At 53.2% G+C, this 22,956-nt stretch overlaps 2 protein-coding genes across 2 annotated transcripts in view; one reads left to right on the plus strand and one right to left on the minus strand.

The window, feature by feature from the left end:
- The window catches only part of ABCC4 (ATP binding cassette subfamily C member 4 (PEL blood group)), a 105,228-nt gene extending 93,328 nt beyond the window's left edge, over positions 1-11,900 (plus strand). The window contains 4 exon segments of the mRNA XM_078880239.1: positions 106-278; positions 1,243-1,348; positions 2,640-2,774; positions 3,293-11,900. Coding sequence (XP_078736365.1) covers positions 106-278; positions 1,243-1,348; positions 2,640-2,774; positions 3,293-3,358 — 480 coding nt within the window. The 3' untranslated portion in view covers positions 3,359-11,900.
- A 1,032-nt stretch (positions 11,901-12,932) lies between these two features.
- Positions 12,933-22,488, minus strand: FIS1 (fission, mitochondrial 1). The gene is made up of 5 exons (XM_078880237.1): positions 22,381-22,488; positions 17,235-17,367; positions 16,669-16,745; positions 15,431-15,536; positions 12,933-15,232 (listed from the first exon to the last, which is right to left on the minus strand). The coding sequence occupies exons 1-5, from the start codon at positions 22,423-22,425 to the stop codon at positions 15,144-15,146; spliced, it is 450 nt and encodes a 149-aa protein (XP_078736363.1). The 5' UTR covers positions 22,426-22,488; the 3' UTR covers positions 12,933-15,143.
- Positions 22,489-22,956: the final 468 nt, after the last annotated feature.

Here is a 22,956-nt window from a genome sequence, read left to right on the forward strand (position 1 = left end):
GTGTGTGCGTGTGTGTGTGTGTGTGTGCGTGTGTGCGTGTGTGTGTGTGTGTGTGTGTGCGTGTGTGTGTGTGTGCGTGTGTGTGTGTGTGCGTTACCCCCCCAGGTGCAGCTGCGCTCCGTGGTGGAGGAGTTCCCGGCGCGTCTGGACGCCGAGTTGGCCGAGTCGGGCGCCAACCTCAGCGTGGGGCAGCGCCAGCTGGTGTGCCTGGCGCGCGCCCTGCTGCGCCACAACAACATCCTGGTCATCGACGAGGCCACCGCCAACGTCGACCCGCGGTGACCCCGCACGGCACCGCACGGCACCACACGGCACCGCACTCAGGGCTAGGAGATGTTAACTACCTCGCCTGGTATACAGGAGGTCGTGGGATCGATCCCGACCCTGATGCCCTCTATATTATTTGGAGTTTGCGTGTCTCTCTCGCATCATCATCACGGTGGCTAGGAGATGTTAACTACCTCGCCTGGTTTGCAGGAGGTCGTGTGATCGATCCCGACCCTGATGCCCTCTATATTATTGTAATTTGCGTGTCTCTCTCTCATCATCATCACGGTGGCTAGGAGATGTTAACTACCTCGCCTGGTGTACGGGCGGTCGTGGGTTCCATCCCGACCCCGACACCTGCTGCTCTATATTTCGAGTTTGCGTCTCTCTCTCTCTCCCCATGGTCATATGGATTTTCCTCCGGGTCCTCTGGTTTTTCTCGACACATTTAGAAACAACATCACACGTTCCGAGTATTTGGCTGCTAGAAATGTCCATTTGGTAAGCCACTTCATGGGGCTATCATTTGTGGTCAGGTTGCTTCTGACAAAAGAGCTTTACAGCTCAATGGGCCTTACCTGGTACGATAAAATAAGAAATATTTGAATCGTATCACACGCATCACAGCGCGCCAATAGCGTATCACGGCGCACCGCACCGATCCTATCACGTGCATCACACCGCACTCACCGCACGGCACCCCACCTCCACCCCACGCCCCCTGCTGCGTTGAAACATCGGGAGGACAGAGGAGCGACGCTGCTCACAACAACGAGCGGAACGCCGGGCGGATAAAACGCAGCGAGTTGGCGCAGTAGCGGGCACAGCCGGTGCATCTGCCGGCCGTCTCGGTCGGTCACCGCACGGCACCTGGGTTTGTCACGTGACCTTCCGTACTTCACGCGATAGCCTCGATGTGCACCTAGGCTGGCACGCCTCGGCGCATTGTTAAACCGCGCGTGTTTGTGTGCCCAGCACGGACGAGCTGATCCAGAAGACGATCCGCGAGAAGTTCCGCTGGTGCACCGTCCTCACCATCGCTCACCGACTCCACACCATCGTGGACAGCGACCGCATCATGGTGATCACCCACACTCACATACACACATACATACACTCACATACATACACTCACACACTCACATACACACACTCACATACATACACACAACATACACACACTCACACACATACATACACACATCCATACACACATACATACACACATACATACACACTCACATACACACACACTCACATACACACTCACATATACACACACTCACATACACACTCACATCCACACATATACACACACTCACATACATACACACACACCCACATACACTCACATACATACACACACACTCACATACACACATACACTCACACACTCACATACATACATACATACACACACACTCACATACATACACACTCACATACACACTCACATACATATACACACACACATACACTCACACACTCACATACATACACACATACACACACACTCGCATACATACACTCACACACTCACATACATACACACTCACATACATACATACACTCTCACACTCACATACACATACACACTCACATACACACTCACATACATACATACACTTACACACTCACATACACACACACATACACACTCACATACATACATACATACACTCACACACTCACATACACACTCACACATACACACTCACATACATACACATACATACACTCACATACACACATTCACACTTACACACACACATACACTCACACACTCGCATACATACACACTCACACACATACACACTCACAGACAGACAGTGATATACACGCTCGTATACACTCACTCGTGCACTCACATACAAAACAAAGACACCCGTGTAGTGCTGTTAGCGAGCACCTATGAAGGCCGACACAGCACACGAGGAGATGGGTGCCTAGCACCAAGCCCGGCCGCCTTTGTCTCCCTCATGGCCAAGTTTACTGCAAACCGAATTAGCTACTCATTTTGAGGCCAAGTCGACCTAGGAGAGACCCAAGACCGCTTCAGATAATCGTCACCGGTGTTGGCCGTGAGCGGGAATTGAACTTGTGTCGGCGGGTTCGTAGCGCGGCGTGGCGCTGGTTCGAGTGAGTTGGCTGCTGCTAGATATTTCCACGCGGCGATGATGACATCGGCCACGTGGCTGAGCCAGCTGTTGCGATGGATGGCCAGGGCGCTTCTGAAGGAAGAGCCACGCAGCTCGGTGGGCCTTGCGCGAGGTCAAACCATGAACAGTTTCGGTTTAATGATATTCATTATGAATAATTAATAGGTGCCGCTCGCTAACGGCTCTTCCCCCCGCCCCCTTGTCTGTGCCCAGGTGATGGAGGAGGGCCACATCCGGGAGCTGGGCTCCCCCCACGCGCTGCTGCAGGACCCCGACAGCCTCTTCCTGCGCCTCGTGCAGCAGACCGGGCGCGCGGAGGCAGTCGCCCTCACCGAGATCGCTCGCCAGGTGAGAGACGCACGGCGCAGGTGACACACGGTGCAGGTGACACGCACAGGTTAGACACGCAGGTGAGACACGGTGCAGGTGACACACTCCAGGTTAGACACGCAGGTGAGACGCGGTGCAGGTGAGATGCAGGTTAGACGCGCTGTACAGGTGAGATGCAGGTGAGACGCGGTGCAGGTGACGCGCAGGCCATGCGGTGCAGGTGAGACACAGGTACAGGTGAGATGCAGGTACAGGTGACACGTAGGTACAGGTGACACGCAGGTACAGGTGAGACGCAGGTACAGGTGAGACGCAGGTTAGACGTGGTGCAGGTGACACACAAGCCATGTGGTGCAGCTGAGACACAGGTGAGACGCAAGTACAGGTGAGACGTAGGTGGGATATGCGGTACAGGTGATACACAGGTGAGAGAGTGAAGTGCAACATGTGCATTATTTACGCTGCGTCTAGCCTCCGTGTGTGTACGTCCGCTGCGCGTCTGCCCCCGTGCGTGTGTCCGCCCGTGCGTGCGCCAGGAACAGTCCAAGCGCGAGCTGCCCCCTCGCCCCACCAACCTCATCATCATGGAGACGGCCTTCTGAACCCCCGCCGCCACTTTACCTGCACCAAGTCGCTGCGGCAACAGCTGCCTATTTGTTTGCTATTTTTATTTCAGCAGGTTAAGGCCCGCCGAGCTGCGTAGCTCTTTTTCAGAGGTGGCCTGGCCATAAATAACGAAGTGGCTTATCGCGTGGAAATTTATCGCAGCCAATGTACGTCGATTCTAAACGTGGAGGGAAAAAATCCGGAGGAGCTGGAGAAAAATCCAGACGAGCATGGGCAGAGAGAGAGAGACACGCAAACTCCACATATACAGCAGGCGCCACGCTGGCTATGAGATGTTAACTACCTCTCCTGGTATACAGGACGTCATGGGTTTGCTCCCGACCCAGACACCTGTTGTATATTCGGAGTCTACGTGTCTCTTCGTGATTGCCGCCCGGATTTTTTCTCCGGGCCCTCCGGTTTTCCCCTCCACATTTCTAATCGACGTTTATTTCGAGTATTCGTCTACTATCAATTTCCACGCGATGATGATGATAAGCCACTTCGTTGGGCTGTCATTCGTGATGGCCAGGATGCTTCTGAAAAAAGCTACGTAGCTCAGTGGGGCCTTACCAACATCAAATAATAAGAGTCAATAGTTGTACCTTTTTTTTTATCGACTCATCACACACTCCCTGTCGGCTTGGCCTAAGAGAGGCGGAGAGGCGGCCTCATGTTGGCCCAGAGGTCAGAGGTCGCTGCTGAGCCGACACCTATAAGAGCCTGGGTTCCAGTCCGGGTCTCAGTCGGTCCCAACCGCCAAGATCACATCGGGGTCTCGTGCGTCAGCAAAGTCACACATTGTCTCAGGCCGGTTCACCGATCGTTTGTACAGAGACCCAAAGACTCGCATAGAGACCCAAAGACTTGCATAGAAGACCCAAAGACTCTCATAGAAACCCAAAGACTTGCACAGAGACCCATAGATTCACTCCAACACCCACAGACTCGCTGAGGTCCATAGACACATGTGGAGACCCGCAGGCTGTCACAAAGACCCATAGGCTGATTAGACTCATATAGAGACCCACAAGCTAACACAGAGACCCACAGACTCACACAGAGACCCACAGACTAACACAGAGACCCACAGACTAACACAGAGACCCACAAACTCACACAGAGACCCACAGACTAACACAGAGACCCACAGACTAACACAGAGACCCACAGACTCGCACAGAGACCCACAGACTCACACAGAGATCCACAGACTCACACAGAGACCCACAGACTCGCAAAGAAACCCACAGACTCACACAGTGACCCACAGACTCACACAGAGACCCACAGACTCACACAGAGACCCACAGACTCACACAGAGACCCACAGACACACACAGAGACCCGCAGACTAACACAGAGACCCGCAGACTCACACAGAGAGCCACAGACTCACACAGAGACCCACAGACTAACACAGAGACCCACAGAGACCTACAGACTCACACAGAGACCCACAGACTAACACAGAGACCCGCAGACTAACACAGAGACCCACAGAATAACACACAGACCCACAGACTCACACAGAGACCCACAGACTCACACAGAGACGCACAGACTAACACAGAGACCCACAGACTCACACAGAGACCCACAGACTCACATAGAGACCCACAGACTAACACAGAGACCCACAGACTCACACAGAGACCCACTTGGCTAACACAGAGACCCACAGACTCACACAGAGACCCACAGACTCACACAGTGACCCACAGACTAACACAGAGACCCACAGACTAACACAGAGACCCACAGTCCCTCTATAGACTGCAGTGAGTTGGTGGTATCAGCCTGGCCACCAATGACTGTGCTCAAAAATAACTCATCACTTGAACTGTGATCCTGCACGCAATTTGGGCAAACTCCAGCTCTGACAATCAAAGAAGATATAAATATACTGTATATAGGTTTTGACCTTCACGTGACTCTCAAATGGGGGAGTGCGTGGGGGGTGAGCGTGCTACCCTCGACCGCACGCATCACTTGACGAAGAAGCAGGGGGGGGGGGGTCTCCGAGGTAGCTCTGTGGTGTCTGCTTTCTCGGGTTCCGTTCTCTTAAGGGGGAGGGGTCACTCGGGGTGAATGACGGAAAGGCGTGCGTGGGTGTGTGCGTGAGTGTATGTGCGTGGATGTGTGCGTGTGTATGTGCGTGGGAGTGTGTGTGTGCACGTGGGTGTGTGTGGGTTTGTGTGTGAGTGGGCACAGTAGGGGTGCATCGGCCAGTCATCTCAGTCGGCCCATGACACCTGTTGGGTCTGTCCCGTGACCTCCTCCTGCCAGCGGGCGTTCGACACTCCACGTGGCCTCAATGTGAACCTAGCCTGGCATAAGCGCCGTGGTGACGTCATCGCCACTTCGTGGCGAATGTGTGAGCGGTAGTGTAGTGGTTCGCGCTACGAACCCGGCGACCCGAGTTCGATTCCCGCTCACGGCCAACACCCAGTGACGATTAGTTAAATTGTTCCTGGGCCCCCCCTAGGTCTACTCAGCCTTAAAAAGGTACCTGTTTTGCGGTGTGTAGTAAACATCGCCACTGGGGAGACAAACGCCGCCGGGCGTGGCCTTGGCCACCCACCCCATCGTGTGCCCTGCCGGCTTTCTGTCGGTGCTCCGAGTCGCTGCAAACAGCACTTGCCCTCAAGAGTGTCACAGGCTACATGGTGCGGGCCTCTTTGTTTAACCCTGCACCATACAGCGGGTTGGAGTGGCGAGACATCAAACTGGGAGCCTGCAACGCCGATGGGGCCAGGTTCGACTCCTCCATCGCGTCGTGGCAACGGGGGCGAGTTTGTTTTGCTGCAGTTGTTTTAAATTTACCAGACGCCCACCACCACCTGCACCACCACCACCACCACCTGCACCTCCACCTGCACCTCCACCATCACCTGCACCACCACCACCACGACCTGCACCACCACCTCCACCACCTACCCCACCACCACCTGCACCACAACCTCCACCACCTGCACAACCTACGCCACCTCTGTCCACCCTGCAGTGTAACTGCACCACAGTTGTTGGTGGTGGTGGTGTTGATGGTGGTGGCAGGGTAAAGTGTGGGCACTCCCCGTCTTCCCCAAGACGTCTGGCCCAGCGTGGAGCGTGCGAGAGGAGCAGGGCCCCCTCTCTCTAGAGGTCGCTCTGGGAGCAGAGACTTGCAGAGCTGCGCCTTTACCTCTTCACCACATGGGGCCTTACACACCGAGTGTCTTGCTGCAGCGTCTTGCTGCAGCGTCTTGCTGCTGTGACCGACGTTGCCTGTGATTGGTCGTTGGGATGGCTGGTTCTGTAGCTTCCACGTGGCCTGTTAAGTCATGTGATGTTTGGCGAGTAGCAGCACTTACGTACACACACTCACTACACATAGTCGCCCTTTCAGACGCGCTGCTGCGGCCGTCTGGAACGCTCTTCCTTACCGATATTAGTAAGCCACTGGGAGCTACGATGCACTTTTAAATCAGCGAGATTGACGAAGCTTCATTTTTTTTCGAACTACTTTTTGTCGCGTTTAGTGTTTGTTGCCCTCGCCCCCCCCCGCACCGCCGTTTAGCCGCAGTTGGCTACGTACGGTGCGAAAGAAGTTCAAGGTACGTCGAGACAAGATGATGATGGTGGTGATGGTGGTGGCAGCGAGGGTTGAGATGTCAAGACGTGGTTGATTCCTCGAATCGAGGAGAGGGTGGGGGGGGCGGAGGAGGTTTGCGATGATGATTTATATTTTTGATCGTTATATTTTCACGCTACATACACGTTGTATATACATATATGACGTTATATATGGCTATATACACGTGCAGTACGTGTTTTCTGTACGCACATGAACCGCATCTCCAAACATGTTGTCGGGAGAGAAAATAATAGTCATGTAGTTTTGTTCGCTGGACCGAGAGGCGTTTGTGACCTGTTACGCGATCGCGCACAACTACGCTCTGACGAAGCGCTTGACCTTTGACAGAGCGCTTGACCTTTGGCAGAGCGCTTGACCTTTGACAAGAAAGTTTGACCTTTGGCAGAGCGCTTGACTTTTGACAAGAAAGTTTGACCTTTTGCAGAGCACTTAGACTTTTGACAGAAAGTTTGACCTTTGGCAGAGCGCTTGACCTTTGACAAGAAAGTTTGACCTTTTGCAGAGCACTTAGACTTTTGACAGAGCGCTTGGACTTTTAGCACTGCACCTGACCTTTGAGAGAGCACGGCGGGCGGTAGCTTGTAGTCCTCTCGTGGTTGTGGTAGTGGTAGTGCCTTACGCCGATAGACCCTCCGCCCAAGCCAGCCGTCCGGTAGAACTCCCCTCATCCGTGACGAGGTGGGGTGAGGGGTGGGGGGGCGGGGGGGGGCAAACTTGGCAGCTCCACGGGAAAGCCTCCCCCAGTCCAGCCTCTTGTTCCCTGTAATGCGGCGGTAGTCGTCGTAGTGGTTGTGGCGTTCCTGAAGAATACCGCGTGATGGAGAAATCGCCTTCTAATAAACAATATTGCGCTGCAGCAGAGTCAGCGATAACGCGCGAGATGCGTGACGCAGGGCCGGACAACGACCGGGGCGCGCGTGTGGGCAGCATCCAGAAGCATCCAGCAGCATCCCACTGCCTCGCGCGATGATGATGACGACGCTATGCCCAGGTCGCCGTGTTACGACCGCTTATCCCCCGCTGCGACGTAGTTCTATTCGCCCGATCGCGTTCTCTAACATCCGAATTCGCATTCTGCGTCATAAAAAACGCGTTCTATATCCAATTGGCGTTGTGAAAACGACTCTATAGAGCATGGCCAACTACCCGTGTCGCCCACCCTGATCGATCCAACCGCCACCTCAAGCCGTTGATGGCTTCGTTCGTCACTGCAGGACCCCCCCCCCTCCCCCGTGACGACAATCTTTCTCCAGTGACCTTTAACTTCACCACTGTGGCCTCGTCTCGATCGCACGCGAGCAAGGTCGACTCAGCCTTTCTTTTTGCATGAGTATCTGGCGCTGCGGTGTGCAAGCGTCAGTGTTGGGGAGATACAAAGACGGTCCCGCGTGGCGCCGACCACCGACCCGCCCCTTCGTGGGCAACCCAGACCTCGGGTGCGTGCCCGCGAACGGGGCTCGCGCCCCAGCAACCTGCTGAAGGCTTCGCGGGGGGATCTTCGTCTTCGTGTGTCGCTGAATAGAGGCTCGTAGCGGAACGTCTGCATTGACATTGCCACCACTGATTGTAAGATGATGATGATGATGCTTCCGAAGAAGAAGAGCCATTTACGCATTGTAAAGTCGTCAAAGTGGGGACCGCCTGGACTACGTGTTAACAGTGTACAGAACCGAATAAAGTTAAATTTCGTTTTGTCAAAAACAATGCTGTCCGCAAGGGGGGCAGCCCAAAGCGCCGCCACATGCGGCAGGTAGCCGACCCCTGGCCCGCGTGGCTTTTCAGACCAATGTCACCCAGCAGCCATGGGTGGGAAAACCCCGATTTTTCCAGCGGCAGGCATCGGGTTTTTTCTTTAATACAATTAAACTCGATTTCGGGGAATTAAAACCTGGTTTAATGAACACGAAACTCTGATCCAAGGCTTAGGCTGCTTCCTCGTCGGTGCTGCTATCATCGTACTCGGGGCCGTCGGGCACGGGGTAGTCGTAGAATGCGGCGGGCAGGTTGGTCTTGATGAACACGAGGAGCTTCTCCTCCACAATCGTGGGCGCCAGTGAGTTCCTGAGCTTGGAATGGATGAAGCCCATCGTTGAGAAGTGCGGTTCTGCAATTAGAACCAATTAAACCGGATTTCTCCCAATCTCAGATGATCGGGTTTAATATAAAAAGAGAATTAAACCCGATTGTAAAAAATTAACCCGTAAAAACAAAGTTTTTCACTATAAATCCTTTATATGCGTGGCATCGGTTTACATTTTATTATTCATTTCTGTTTTTCTTAAGTAAGAGTTTCATTTTTATCACATTGGTATTTTAAATTAATTATGAAATTTTTTTTTTTCCTAAAAAGTGGAACATTTTGGACATTTTTTTTCAGGATAATAAATTGTCAAGCACAACGAGTCGGTGTGCAAAATATCAGCTCGATTGGATCACGAGAAGTGGGTTAAAAAACGACCGAAATATTTGCAAGCAAGCAAGTGAACTTAATATAAAGGATTTAAAAAAACCCGACTGTGCCACCCTTACCAGCGACAGCAGCGCCGCAGGGGATGTCATCTCCCTGGCCTGGTACACACGTGGTCGTGGGCTCGATCCCAAGCCTGTACATGAGGAGTTTGCGTGTCTCTCTCTCCACGTGGTCGCGTGGATTTTTCTCCGGTTCCTCCGGTTTTTCCCTCCATATTTTCGAAAGATGGGGGTTTATATTATACTGATTATTTGGCTGCTATAAAAGTCCATGCGACGAAAGGCCACTTCTCATTGAGCTATCATTTGTGGCCGAGTCTCTTCTGAAAAAGAGCTCCAACACAGCTCAGTGGGCCTGACCTGGAAAAATAAAAAAACAGTTGAGTTTCAAGAGGTTACATCATTAGACCTCCTTTGCGAGTACCAAAATATAATAATAGGGGGTTTCCCCTTTTTTTCTGGCAACAAAACTTAAACCTTTTTACAAGGGATCATGTGTGCACTAACCACAATACTTGTGGTCAAAATGCAAAAAAAACACACTGATAAGAAATGCATTGTCCTTGAAACTGATTGGTCCACGCCAGAGACGGCTTTCTTTTGAGCCTCGTCTCAATTGGTGCTAGACCAGAGGATGACCACAAGTGTTGTGGTTAATGCACACATGATTCCTCGTAAAAAGGTTTCAGTTTTGTTGCCAGAAAAAAGGGGAAAACCTCCTACTATATTCCTATTATTATTTCAAGAGGTTCGTTTCGCAGCAGCAGAATGTGGTTCGTAGGCAGCGTCAGGGTGTTGAAACGGAGCGGTCTCTGTGGTTGGCACCGGACAGCCCTTGCCGACAGCGACACATCTGGTGAAGCCAGAAGGATTTCCCCTTGACAACAAACCTGGACTCTGCTACTGCTGCTGCTACTGCTGCTGCTGAGACCCGGGAAGGTCGAGACCCATTAAGAGGTTTTTTGTAACAACAACAAAAAACACTGCTGGGTATGGGAGAGCCACGAGACTGATGGGACTTAAAATGTGTGGAACGAACACGTGAACACACAGCGGACGTCTGATGGACGTTCGCCTTGGGGCATTAGGGCGGTGGGAAGTTTTGGCTCTCGCCCTCTTGACGCGCGCTCGGGGCTTGTTCCCGCGTGATGTCCGACGTTTCGCCGTGTTGCCTTCAAACTATCGGCTCCCGGATGAGCTGACGGCGTTGATGGCGGATTTGGCGAGTAACGTGGTCGGATCGACCGGACTGTGAACGCCTCTGGTCCTGGTTAGATTACCGCATCGTCAAGTCGTGGTGTGCCTTTTGCCGTAGCCAAACATAATAATAACAACAATCCCCATGGGGGTTTATTTCGGGGATGCCGATTCCACGGGCGGTGGGACGGTGGGCATCCCAGCGGCCTGGCGATTCCAGAGGTGGCCTTCTCGACTCCTGTCTCCCCGGTGCGGCCATGGGTCCCATGAGCCAGTGTGGACCCCACGTCCCACTCTGGGCCCCACAGGCCACCACTTTGTGCCTCCCTTGGGGTTGTTGTGACCCACGGAACGGCGTGGGGGGGGTTGGGGGTGGTTGGTTTTCCACTCTGGCCGGTGTCGCGCGGTTCAAGACGTTTCGGCAACAAAACGGTGGCGGAGCTTCGCGTCGGGAAACATTTCGGCGGCGTCGGGAAACATTTCGGCGGCGTCGAGGCGTTCTCCGCGGGGCCGTCGGACACTCGGGCAGTGACCAGGAAGCCTCGGCGGGGTTCACAATGGCCACGTCGAAAACCTCGCCGCGCCGGCATCACCGCTGCCGAGAATCCTGGGTTCGAATCCGGGTTTCAGCCGCCCAATCCCGCGACTTAAATCGGGTTCTCAAGTGTGAGGGAGTCGGATGGTCCCCCCCCCCACTCGGTCACCGGTGGCTCACACAGGAGACCCACACACTCGTGTGGAGACCCACGGCATCGCAGAGAGATCCATAGACCGACAGAGGCCTATATATTCCACACAGCCTCTGAGTTATTATTGAATCGGGTTCGTAAGTATAGCGACCACCAAATAATTGCATAAGAGACCCATCGGCTCATGGAGAGACCCACAGACGCATAGACTTGCATCGAGACCCATAGGATCATGGAGAGAGACTTACACAGACCCGTCGATTTCGCACAGACCGAGTTGCGGTTAAATCGCGTGAAGTTGATGGGTCTCAGCCCGGTGACCAGTGACAGCTTGAGTCGAACCCAGGCGCTCAGCAATGCCAGCTCGAGTGTTTCCCAACACGGCCGTTGTGGAGGCCAGACAGAAATCATCTCCACCCGGCCACGGCCGTCAACCTCTCTTTGTGAACCCCAGCTTCCTTCAACGATGCTCTCGTCGGTATAATTTTGTCCGATTTCTACTCGACTGCGAGGAGCAGCGATCGCCGGTGTGCAGTAAATGCCGCACGGAGCTTTTTCAACGTTGTGGTGTCACGAGTCCTCTTCATTTTATGACTACAATGCTCCAGCTCGGTTACTCCCAGGATGGATCGTGTGTGTGCATATTGAACTTATTTCGCACCGTACGTAGCCAAACATGCTAATCGGAGGTGCAGGCAATAGTGGATGTTGTAGTCAGGGTGTCGTGTTGGTGGTAGTGATAATTTATGTGGTGGTGGTGGTATGGTGATGATAGTGGATGTAGTGGTGGTATGGTGTTGGTGGTATGGTGGTGAGATCATAGTGATGATAGTAGATGTAGTGGTGGTATAGTGGTGGTGTATGTGTTTAACTTATTTTGCACCGTACGTAGCCAACCTTGCTAACCGGAGGTGCGTTTCCATGTCGCTGGTATTGCCCGTGAGCGGGATCGTGTAAAACCGTCTTGTAAGATGGGCTCCACGTTTTGCAAGCATCGGGAAGAGAGGGCAAAACTGTGGCCGAGAAGACCCGGAGCTCTGCATGGAGCGACAGGCGAAAGTCGCTTCCACGCGGCGTTAATGCAGCCGATGACAACATAACGGGGAGTGTGCCCACGACGTTTGCATGATCCACCAAGCTTCATCTCCACAAACTCTTCCGATATAATAATAGTTCAATTTATAACGCGCGCAAATTTGCAGACGTAGTGGCCGCAACTCAGAGGCGCGGAAGGAAGCCATTGGAGCTACGTACTTTTAAATCATCTAGATTGAAATCTCATTTCTTTTAGAACTGCTTTTTGCGTTTAGGCTGTAGTCTTTCCTCCCCACACCTCCCATTTTAACACATTCATACATACCACGGTTGGTTACGTACGGTGCGAAAGCTCAACATGCATAGCACGGTTGACTATGTATGGTGTGAAAGAAGCTCAACATAGCACGGTCGGCTACGTACGGTGCTAAAGAAGTTCAACGTGAATACGAGCACCAGGCCAAGGCAGCAGCATCCACGTGGCGTTCAGGCGGCCGATTGAAGCTCCCGCACCGCGACAGAGAGGGACCGCGAGAGGCCACGCCGAGGGGAGTCACGCGGAGATTTATTAACGAACACGCACCCAAGAGGCCCAGTCGGGTCACCCTGCGCTACAGCATTTGTCCCATCTCGTACATCACAGCGGGGTTCTGACTTTCTGGCCGCGAGTCCCAGCCCCACCGCGCTGAATGGTCCTGGGAACACAACACCCTCCCCCCCCAGCCGATCTCTACACTACAGCCCCACGCTGACCCGCGTGGTGAAGTATGGTCAAACCCCGCAAACAACACACTGGGGGGGGGGGGGGGGGAGGGCTTTCATCCAGCAGTGGATTGGCAAAGGAGCCCGTAAATTACTAACTCGCATATGTACATGTATAAGCCCGTGGCCAATTCACTCCTGGACGAGGGATTCCATAGTTTGTGGGGTTTATCCCACCGTGCAGGTCAGTGTGGGTCAGCGGAGACGGGGAGCAGACATTGTTGTACAGTACAATGATGGTTTCACTGCACCGCCCTCTGCTGACAGCAGCAGCGGCAGCCTATATCACCCGTTAGGCACGGCGGTCGCTCGTCCAAGCGCGAAGCAGCGAAAAGCCTGCTTAGCTTGCGAGCTCTCACAAGAATCGGGGGGGGGGGGGGGGGGGTACGTGAATTCGGATAGAGGTTGGTTGCAGGTGAATTTCGTAAATTGGGGTGAATAAGATTTAACTTTTTAAAATCTAGAACAAAAACTCATTCCTTTTAAAACAGCTTTTTTTGTGCAAAGTATTGTCATCGCCCCCCACCCCACCTCTAATTAGCGCAGTTGGCTACGTACGCTGCGAAAGAAGTTCAGCGTACACACACAACACACACACACTTGGGGTGTTTCACGAGACAGATTCACCGCTCAGCGACGGGAGCCGCTCGCTTTCCCCGACGGGAAGACAAAACGCAAAACGAAACGCAGCAAGTTGAGGAAGCTGCGCAGTGACTCCGCCGTCAGGGATGCTGCCAAAATCCTGGGCTCCAATCCGGGTCTCAGCCACCCCTACTGGAGAGATCACGCCGGGGATTCTAGCGGAGCAAGTTTATGTTCCATGCCCGGTCACCGGCGACTCACATAAACGTGAGCCGTTCACTTTATTGGTCGTGGAAGGATGATGATGTTGATGACGAGGACTGCTTGCTGTGATGAAGCTGATGATGGTGACTGTTTGAAGGGATGATGATGATGATGACGATGTTGGATGAGACCACCGTGCTAGCAGGCCGACCTCTCCGAGCGGGATTTTAATTCTTAACCTTCCAACCGCGAGTCGAGCTCTGCACGTCAGTGAACGCGTCAGTGGGCGCGTTAGCGGTCGAGTTACACGGCAACAGTGACGGCAGTAGCGGCACGCGGCCCAGCGAATGGCGGCGGATGAGCGAGCGACGGCAAAACGGCATCAACGTTGGGAGTTCCCAAGTCGCCAAGAAGAAGAACCACTGAGGGGGCAAAGCACGCGGCATACCATCTCAGCGGGTCAGCTGCCCACCCTGTCGATCCGCCCGACGGATGCAGGGCAGCCCCGCTCGCTCACACCCGAGCGAGCGGTTGCGCAACTTGGGTTGCGTGCGCGGGACGTCTCCGGCAAACGGTTGCAGTCGCGCGACCGGTCGCTGCTCTCGGGAGTTCGAGACGAACACCCAACGCCGCAGAGCCGTCTAGCGCCCCGGGCCCTGACCCCCGTCACTTTTTCCAACACTCGTTCACTTCTCGCGTTCACTCATCAGGCCTCTTCACTCGTTCACTTATCCAAGTTGAGAATCGATTGGGGGGGAGGAGTGAGGATGGGTTAACGATGTGTGTGTTGAGGGTGGAGATTTTGTGTGTGTTGAGGGTGGAGATTTTGTGTGTGTGGAGAGAGGGTGGAGATTTTGTGTGTGTGTGTAGAGGGTGGAGATTTTGTGTGTGTGTGAGAGCGTGGAGATTGTGTGTGTGTGGAGGAGAAGAATGTGTGTGTGTGGAGAGAGGGTGGAGGTTGTGTGTGTGTGTGTGGAGGAGGAGAATGTGTGTGTGTGGAGAGGGTTGAGAGTGGAGAAGCTTGAGAGTGGAGAATGTGTTTGGGAGAAAGCACGAGGGACTTGGCAGAGCGTGGAATTTATTTGGCAAATCGGAGAAAGCGCCGGCAGGGCAAATAATTTTATAGGGAGGTCTACGGGGATGAGACGGGGTGGGGGTGGGGGCGCAGTGCACTGTGGGTAAGGTCGGGGCCCGTCGCCGTGACGATCAACGCGTGCCCTTGTGAATGGCGAGCGCCGCAAGGCTGGCAAGGCCGACCACAACCCCGCCCACGATCGCCATGCCCACCAGGCCGTCTGCAACAACACAGAAGAATCGTCAGCGGCATCATCGTCGGTGGTGACATCGTCAGCTTCTCATTATCAGAATCTCATTATCATCAGAATCTCCCAAAGGCTCAGAGCTACCAGACTAGGGCTCTTTCAGTGCTCATTGTGGCAGACTAAGGCTCCCGTAGGTTTCAGGCTCATAGCGGCAGATGAAGACACGCGCACCTTTCTGCATGGCCTTGTTGATGAGCTTCTCAAGCTGCAGCGCCTGCTGGTTCGTGGGCTCCTTGCGCAGGAGCGTCTTCACGAACTTCAGCGCCTTCTCGTAATCCTGCACCGTCGGACCACGCGGGGGAGGAAGGGTGGGGGGATTACTTTAGACAAGAATCCCGCTACCGATTACCGATCGGTGACGTGGAAGTCTCTCGCACAACAAGATGTTATTCCCATACGGCGGCGTTCTTCGTCACAAGGCCCCCCCCTGCGGTAGCCACTGGCGGCCCCCCTGACGTGCGCCTTTGCCCCCCCCCCCCCCCCCGGGCAATACACAAATGGTGGCAACATCCCCCCATCGCCATCACAAACCCCCCAATTATTTCAAATAGCGTGGTGGCAGTCCTCGCTCACACTGATGTTGTCTAATCGACGACAGTGACCCACCTCCCCCACGAAGTCTGAAAACGAGTGAAGAACGCTGCCCTACGGTAACAACCTAGCGAAGGCAGACTCGAGAAAGCCAGAATTCGAAGTAAACCGCACAGGCGAGGCCAAAATAATGTAGTTTTAATGAAAACCAAAAACTTCGACGGGAACACTGCACACGCGCTAATGAGGCTGCGCGTGATAGGACACGGATGTTCTGTAGTCAATCCACTTCAGCTATAATCATACTCAACTATTTTTCAGTTTACCAGGTAAGGCCCACTGAGCTATGACCTGGCCACACATAACGTATGTACGTTATGTTTGTATATTACAGGGCCGTAATTATAATATATATTGGGGGGGACACATCCCCAATATTAAAATATGCTCAAAATGTCCCCCCCCAAATATATTGCTATACAATAGATTTCTGTTAATATGATTGTGGCTATGGTTGTACTTTATTCATCACTAATCTCTGCCATTACATACAATGAAACAAGAACAGGTAAAAAAGTAAAAACAGAACAATGTAATACAATACACTATTAGATATTATTGTACAAAAAAAAGTCCATCCTATGTGTGTTAGTGAATTTTTTTCATATTTTAGGCAGGAAATTCGTTTTCAAATTTAGATTTTTTTTTCTTGGGAGGGGACCCCCAGGTCCCCTGGAAGATTTGGTCCCCCCCAATGTTGACTCCATGGCTACGGCCTTGGTATATTATGTATGTTAATGCGGGATTGATCGCCAAGGGCACTTTGAAAGTCCTATCCTGCCCCCCCCCCCCATGCAGAGCGTGGTGGGCGAAGTTACCTTGAGCCGGTAGTAGCCGATAGAGATGTAGAAGAGGTAATCCCGAAGCTCATCTCCCTTCGCGTTGTGGCACAATTCTGGGGGAATATCGTCATCGTCGTCACCAACAGCAACAACAAACTTAACTACAAACTATTTTTTTATTAAACCAGGTAAGGCACCACTGAGCTATTTCGCTCTTTTTCAGAAGCGACCTTGTCATCACAAGTGGCCCATCATGTGGAAATGTATAGCGGCCAAATAGTTGAAACGTGTGATGTTGATTCTAAATGTGGAGGTAAAAACCGGAGGACACGGAGAAAAATCCAAGCGACCACAGGGAGAGAGACCTGTAAACTCCAAACATACAGCAGGCGTCAGGGTTGGGATCGAACCCACAACCTCTTGTATACCGGTCGAGGCTGGTAACATCGCCACCGTTTTCATCATCAAGATCGTCATCTTATCAACATCATCACTGTCAACAACATTCCTACATGTTGAATCATTCATTCATTTCCGATTCGCTCATTCTGCCACTCGCTCACCCCGTCGTTAATGACGAGGTGAGGGTGTCCCCTCCTCACCCTCTAGGAGTCGCACTCCGCGCTTCACGTCTTCGCTGTGCCGGGAGCGTACAAGGCACCACGCGTACTCAAACTGCGTGGCGGGTGATAGCGGCCCCTTCGCCATCTCTGCATTATACTTCTTCTCAAACTTCTACACACGCGCGCACACACAGCGAGGTTAGACACAGTATGTACTGTATGTTGAACTTCTTTCGCACCGTACATGGCCAACTGCGCTCACCGGAGGTGTGCAGACACAGCGAGGTTAGACACAGGACAGGACAGACACAGCGAGGTCAAACAGCAAGATCAGACAAAGCAGAGACGGGCCAAGTTAATTGTTAATGGCTATACTATTTGGTTCTTTCGGTAAAGTCACGTGGGTATAAAATTAAATAAATCACGACGTTTTGGGCGTAACACAAGCGTCCATCATTAGGTGGGAAAGCATGGTCTGCTGCCGATTTATTTTATTTTCTACCTACGTGACTTTACCGAAAGAACCAAAGAGTATGGATTCCTGCAGTTACGAAAGCTTCAAATCAAGACGTTAATGGCTAGTTTGATCGTTTGTTCACTTCTCAGTCTAGCTTGTCCTGGCGAGGGTCGCAGCGGCAGCGTGTTGAGCAGTGGCGGTCCAGACCTCCCTTTCCCTGGCGACAGACTCCAGCACTACTACACTATACACTCCACTATACACTACATAACACTCCTATACACTCCACTATACACTACTACACTACATTACTATAAACTACACTACTATACAGACTCTAGCTCTTCCTTGTTGAACTCCCAGGCGTTCCCAGGCCAGCCGAGCGACATCGTTCCGCCAGCGTGTCCTGGGCCGGCCCCGGGGTCTTCGCCCAGTTGGACGGACTGCCCGGTAGAGTTCCAGGTGGAGTCCACTGGGGGGGGGGGGGGGGCATCCTTACCGGGTGCCCGAACCACCTCGACTGGCTCGCGTGTTCGTTTAACCAGGTGAGAGCTCAGGGGACCAGAATAGCCTCATTTGCAAAAGTGGGGGGAGGGACAAGCATGGTGCTAACGCAAATGGGACAGACACAAGACAGCGTGGACAAGCACAGTAGCACTGTCTGTAAGCATCAGCAGGGACTACTATAGCAGGTGGGCGGCATGGCAACACATAGTAGCGGGGACAGAGACAGCAGATAACATGGGCAGGCAGCACGCTCTTGCTGTCACCACCACCACTACCATCACAACGACAATGGCTATGCCATTATCATTACCACAATCACCGCTATCATTACCTTCACCACCACTACCATCATCACCACCACTATCACCATCGTGGAAAACCACCACTACGTTCGTCACCACCATGTTCATCATCACCAGGACTACCATAATGTATGTTGAACTTCTTTCGCACCGTACTTTGCCAACCGTGCTAATCAGAGGCGCGGGGGAAGTGCAACGAATGACTTTCATCATCACTGCTATCGCTACCATCATGACAACCTTCACCACTGCCATCACTGCCACCACCCACCGTCCCCACCACCACCAACATCACCACCACCACCCACCACCACCACCACCACCACCACCCACCCACCACCACCATCACCACCCACCAACACCATCACCACCCACCAACATCACCACCACCACCCACCAACATCACCACCACCACCCATCACAACCACCCACCACCATCACCACCACCCACCAACATCACCACCACCACCCACCAACATCACCACCACCACCCACCAACATCACCACCACCACCCACCAACATCACCACCACCACCCACCAACATCACCACCACCACCCATCACAACCACCCACCAACAACAACCGCCATTCGCCACTAAGTGGCGGTGACGTCACCACGACGCTTGTGCCAGGCCATGTGCACCTTGAGGCCACGTGAAGTGTCGAACGCCCGCTGGCAGGAGGTCACGGGGCAGACCCAGGTGCCACGGGTCGACTGACCGAGATGACCGAGATGACTGGCTGATGCACCACCTGTGCCCCCTACTGTGCCAACTTGCTGTGCTTTAGCCACCCGGCGCTCCGCTCGTTGTTGTGAGCGTCGCTCCTCCGCCCTCCGTTGTTGTTGGAGGGCGACTGCCTCCAACTGCCCAGTAGCGTCCTTCACGAGCCTCCTCCACTGAGGCCGATCTTGACACCGCTGGTACCAGTCATCGGCAAGTCCACTCAGCTCCACGTCCTCCTGTACCACATCACTCCATCTCTTCTCTAGCCCGTGCCGCGCCCGTTTAGCCCCCTCGATCCGGCCGAACAAAAGCTGTTTAGGCATGCGGTGGCTGGGCATGCGGGCTACATGACCCAGCCAACGCAGCCTTGCCTGCCGGAGGAGCTCACTGATGGGACTTTGCCCAGATCTTTCAAGGACTTGTGAGCTCCTCACACAATCCAGCCTGGTCAAACCCAGGATGGATCGTAGGCAGGCCAGCCTAAATGTTTCCAACCGGCGAAGATGCTCCACTAGGGGGGTCCACGTTTCGCAAGCGTAGAGAAGGGAGGGAATGACCGTGGCCGAGAAGACCTGAAGCTTCGTGCGGAGCGACAGACCAGGTAGCTTCCACACAGCGTTACGCAACCGATGAAAAGATATTGCCGCTCGACTGATTCGGAGTGAGACCTCTGCTGATAAACTGGAGCTGGTCATGAGCACACTGCCCAGGTATGGGAAACTCTCTACTCTCTCCACAACTGCCCCATCACCGATTGGGAGTTGTGGGGGCGGAGTGCCCGATGGTACAAAATACCCAGGCAGGTGCTTAGTTTTGGTGGGGCTGATGGTAAGGCCCCACCTCTTAGTGGCACACTCCAGCCTCAGCAGCAGCGTCTCCAACTCCTCTTCTGAATGAGCAGCTATTACCAAATCATCGGCATACATAACGTGGTTGACCAATAGGGAGCCATCCCTTGATCGCACCCGGGCGTCGATCAGCCTCCCATTATATCTGTACCAAATGGTAATTCCCCCGGTACAGCTATTGAAGGCTTCACGAACTACGCAGTCGAAATAGATGTTAAATAATGTGGGAGCCAGAGGACATCCCTGTCGCACCCCAAGGTGTACAGGGAAAGGCTCCGACTCCCGGCCACGTAGTTTTACCCGGGCCCGCTCACCATCATGAAGGTCCTTAATGATCGTGAGCAGAGGGTCAGGGACTCCGAAAGCACGAAGAACAACCCAGAGCCCAGTCCTACTGATGGTATCATAGGCCTTGACCAGGTCAATAAAGCAGAGATGTAGGTCTTTTTGGAATTCCCTACACCTCTGCTGTAGCAGACGGACAGAAAATATGGCATCTGTGCAGGACCGCCCTTTCCTGAAACCACATTGGGGCTCCGCAAGCCTCTCCTCAGCATGCCTAGCAAGGCGATGTTGAATAATCCTTGCCAGGACCTTACCCGGCACACTGAGGAGTGAGATGCCCCTGTAGTTGTTACAGTCTGTGCGGTCCCCCTTCTTAAAGAGGGGGACCACCAGGGCATCCTTCCAGTCCTGCGGAACCCGTCCAGTGGTCCAGACTGTTGTTATGATGTCATATAGGGCAGTCTGTGCACAAACGCCACCCTCCCTCAGCATTTCGCCTGGGAGATCATCTCTGCCCGGTGCCTTCCCTGGTCTCAGACTCCGGATCGCCCTCAGTACTTCCTCAACAGCCGGTACCTCAGCCAGCCACTCACAGGGGGTGACCTCTTCCAATATTTGAGGCACCGCAGCCTCAGCAGGGTTATCCCCACTTTGTGCCATGATGTTTTCCTGGCTGAGAGATTTTCCCTCCCCCAGGACCTCACAGAAATGCTCAGCAAATCTGCAAACCTGTTCCTGGGGGTCGGAGATTGGATCACCGTTTTTTCCTCTAATGATGGTAATAGGTGTGGCGCTGCAGGTTACTTTTTTGATGGAGTTAAATAGTGATTTGTGATCGCGGGCCACTGAGGCAGACTCCATCTCCTCAGCAACCCGCGACCACCACCCATCCTTACAGCGCCTTACGGCTCTCCGAACCTCCGAGCGAAGGCTGCGGTAAACCTCCTCATTCTCTGACGTGGGATGCTGTAGGCGATGAGAGTGGGCCTGTCGCTTTTTCTCAATTAACCTGAACACCTCCTCCGTCAGCCAGGGTTCCCGGGGAGGTCTGGACCGCGTACCCAAAGCAGCCATTGCAGCTGCATGAGTCACAGTCTTAAACCTCGCCCATTTACCCTCGACATCAGGTGGAGTGGGGGACGATGCCAACCCCAGCTGCAAGCGATGATGAAATTCTCGCTTGCAACTTTCATCAGCTAACTTAGACCAGGCCACTTTTGGTTGGAATGGGATCCTGGGTGTACACCCACCACCGGAGTGGAAGAATGGCAGGCGCATCTTACAGATGACCACCACCATCACCACCACCCACCAACATCACCACCACCACCCACCAACATCACCACCACCACCCACCAACATCACCACCACCACCCACCAACATCACCACCACCACCCATCACAACCACCCACCACCATCACCACCACCCACCAACATCACCACCACCACCCACCAACATCACCACCACCACCCACCAACATCACCACCACCACCCACCAACATCACCACCACCACCCACCAACATCACCACCCATCACAACCACCCACCACCATCACCACCACCACCCACCAACATCACCACCACCACCCACCACCATCACCACCACCCACCACCCACCACCATCACCGTCACCACCCACCATCACCACCACCGCTACCCATGATCATCATCGCTACTCATACGGTCGTCACCTTCAATCACAACTACAACCACCATCATTGGCGAGACATCGGCGGTGTTATTGTAGCAAAACATCAAAGCCATAAAAATACGTCCTCTAAACAAAAACCCGCTCGTAACGATTGTCAGTGAGCACTGCTTAAGTTGTGAACAAAACCTCGCACTTTAATACACCGAGGGCAGGGCGCGACCGCCCGTCCTCGCCTAGATTCCCTACCGGGAAAGGCGCGGCCACCCGGGTAGACATACTAGGCCGCAAGGGGGTAGGGAGTAGGGAGTAGGGAAAGAGTGTGGGTGGCGTGGGTGGGAAGCATAAGCGAGGATATTTATTGAGGCGGAGCACAACTGGAGTCCCCGGAGCAGCTGGAATCATCTCACCATGAGATCCTCGGCCGATATGAAGTCATTTAGAATAGCCTCCATCGCTGCGCTGCCGAGAGTAGAATTCCCACAGCGGATTGGCGTCGAATGACGTCATGCCGCTTGACACAGCCGACACTTATGGTGTAATGACGTCACTCGGAGGTTTGGATATTCGTCGTGGAGTCAAGGTGACTCGCCGCGTCCCCGTGGCGTCATGTTGTTCGCGACCTCGTGATACAGATGGATGACATCATCATGGATGATATCATTTTGACACGGAGAGTCATGGTCGCGCGCTACCATATATCGTAGTATTTTACGATATATCGTAGTATTTTACGATATATCGTGGAATTTAACGATATATCGTAGGATTTTGCGATATATCGTAGGATTTAAAAAATCGTTATATTTGACGATATATCGTAGGATCTTGCTTATCGTAGAATCTTACGCTTCATCATAGGATGTTATGATATATCGTAGGATTTCATTTTATACCGTGGGATTTTATTAAATATCGTAGGATGTTATACATAGTTGGATTTTACAATATATCGTAGGATTTTATAATATGTCCATATTACTGGG

Source organism: Lampetra fluviatilis, chromosome 56 (assembly GCF_964198595.1).
Source record: "Lampetra fluviatilis chromosome 56, kcLamFluv1.1, whole genome shotgun sequence".
In the NCBI taxonomy this organism is placed as follows: Eukaryota; Metazoa; Chordata; class Hyperoartia; order Petromyzontiformes; family Petromyzontidae; genus Lampetra; species Lampetra fluviatilis.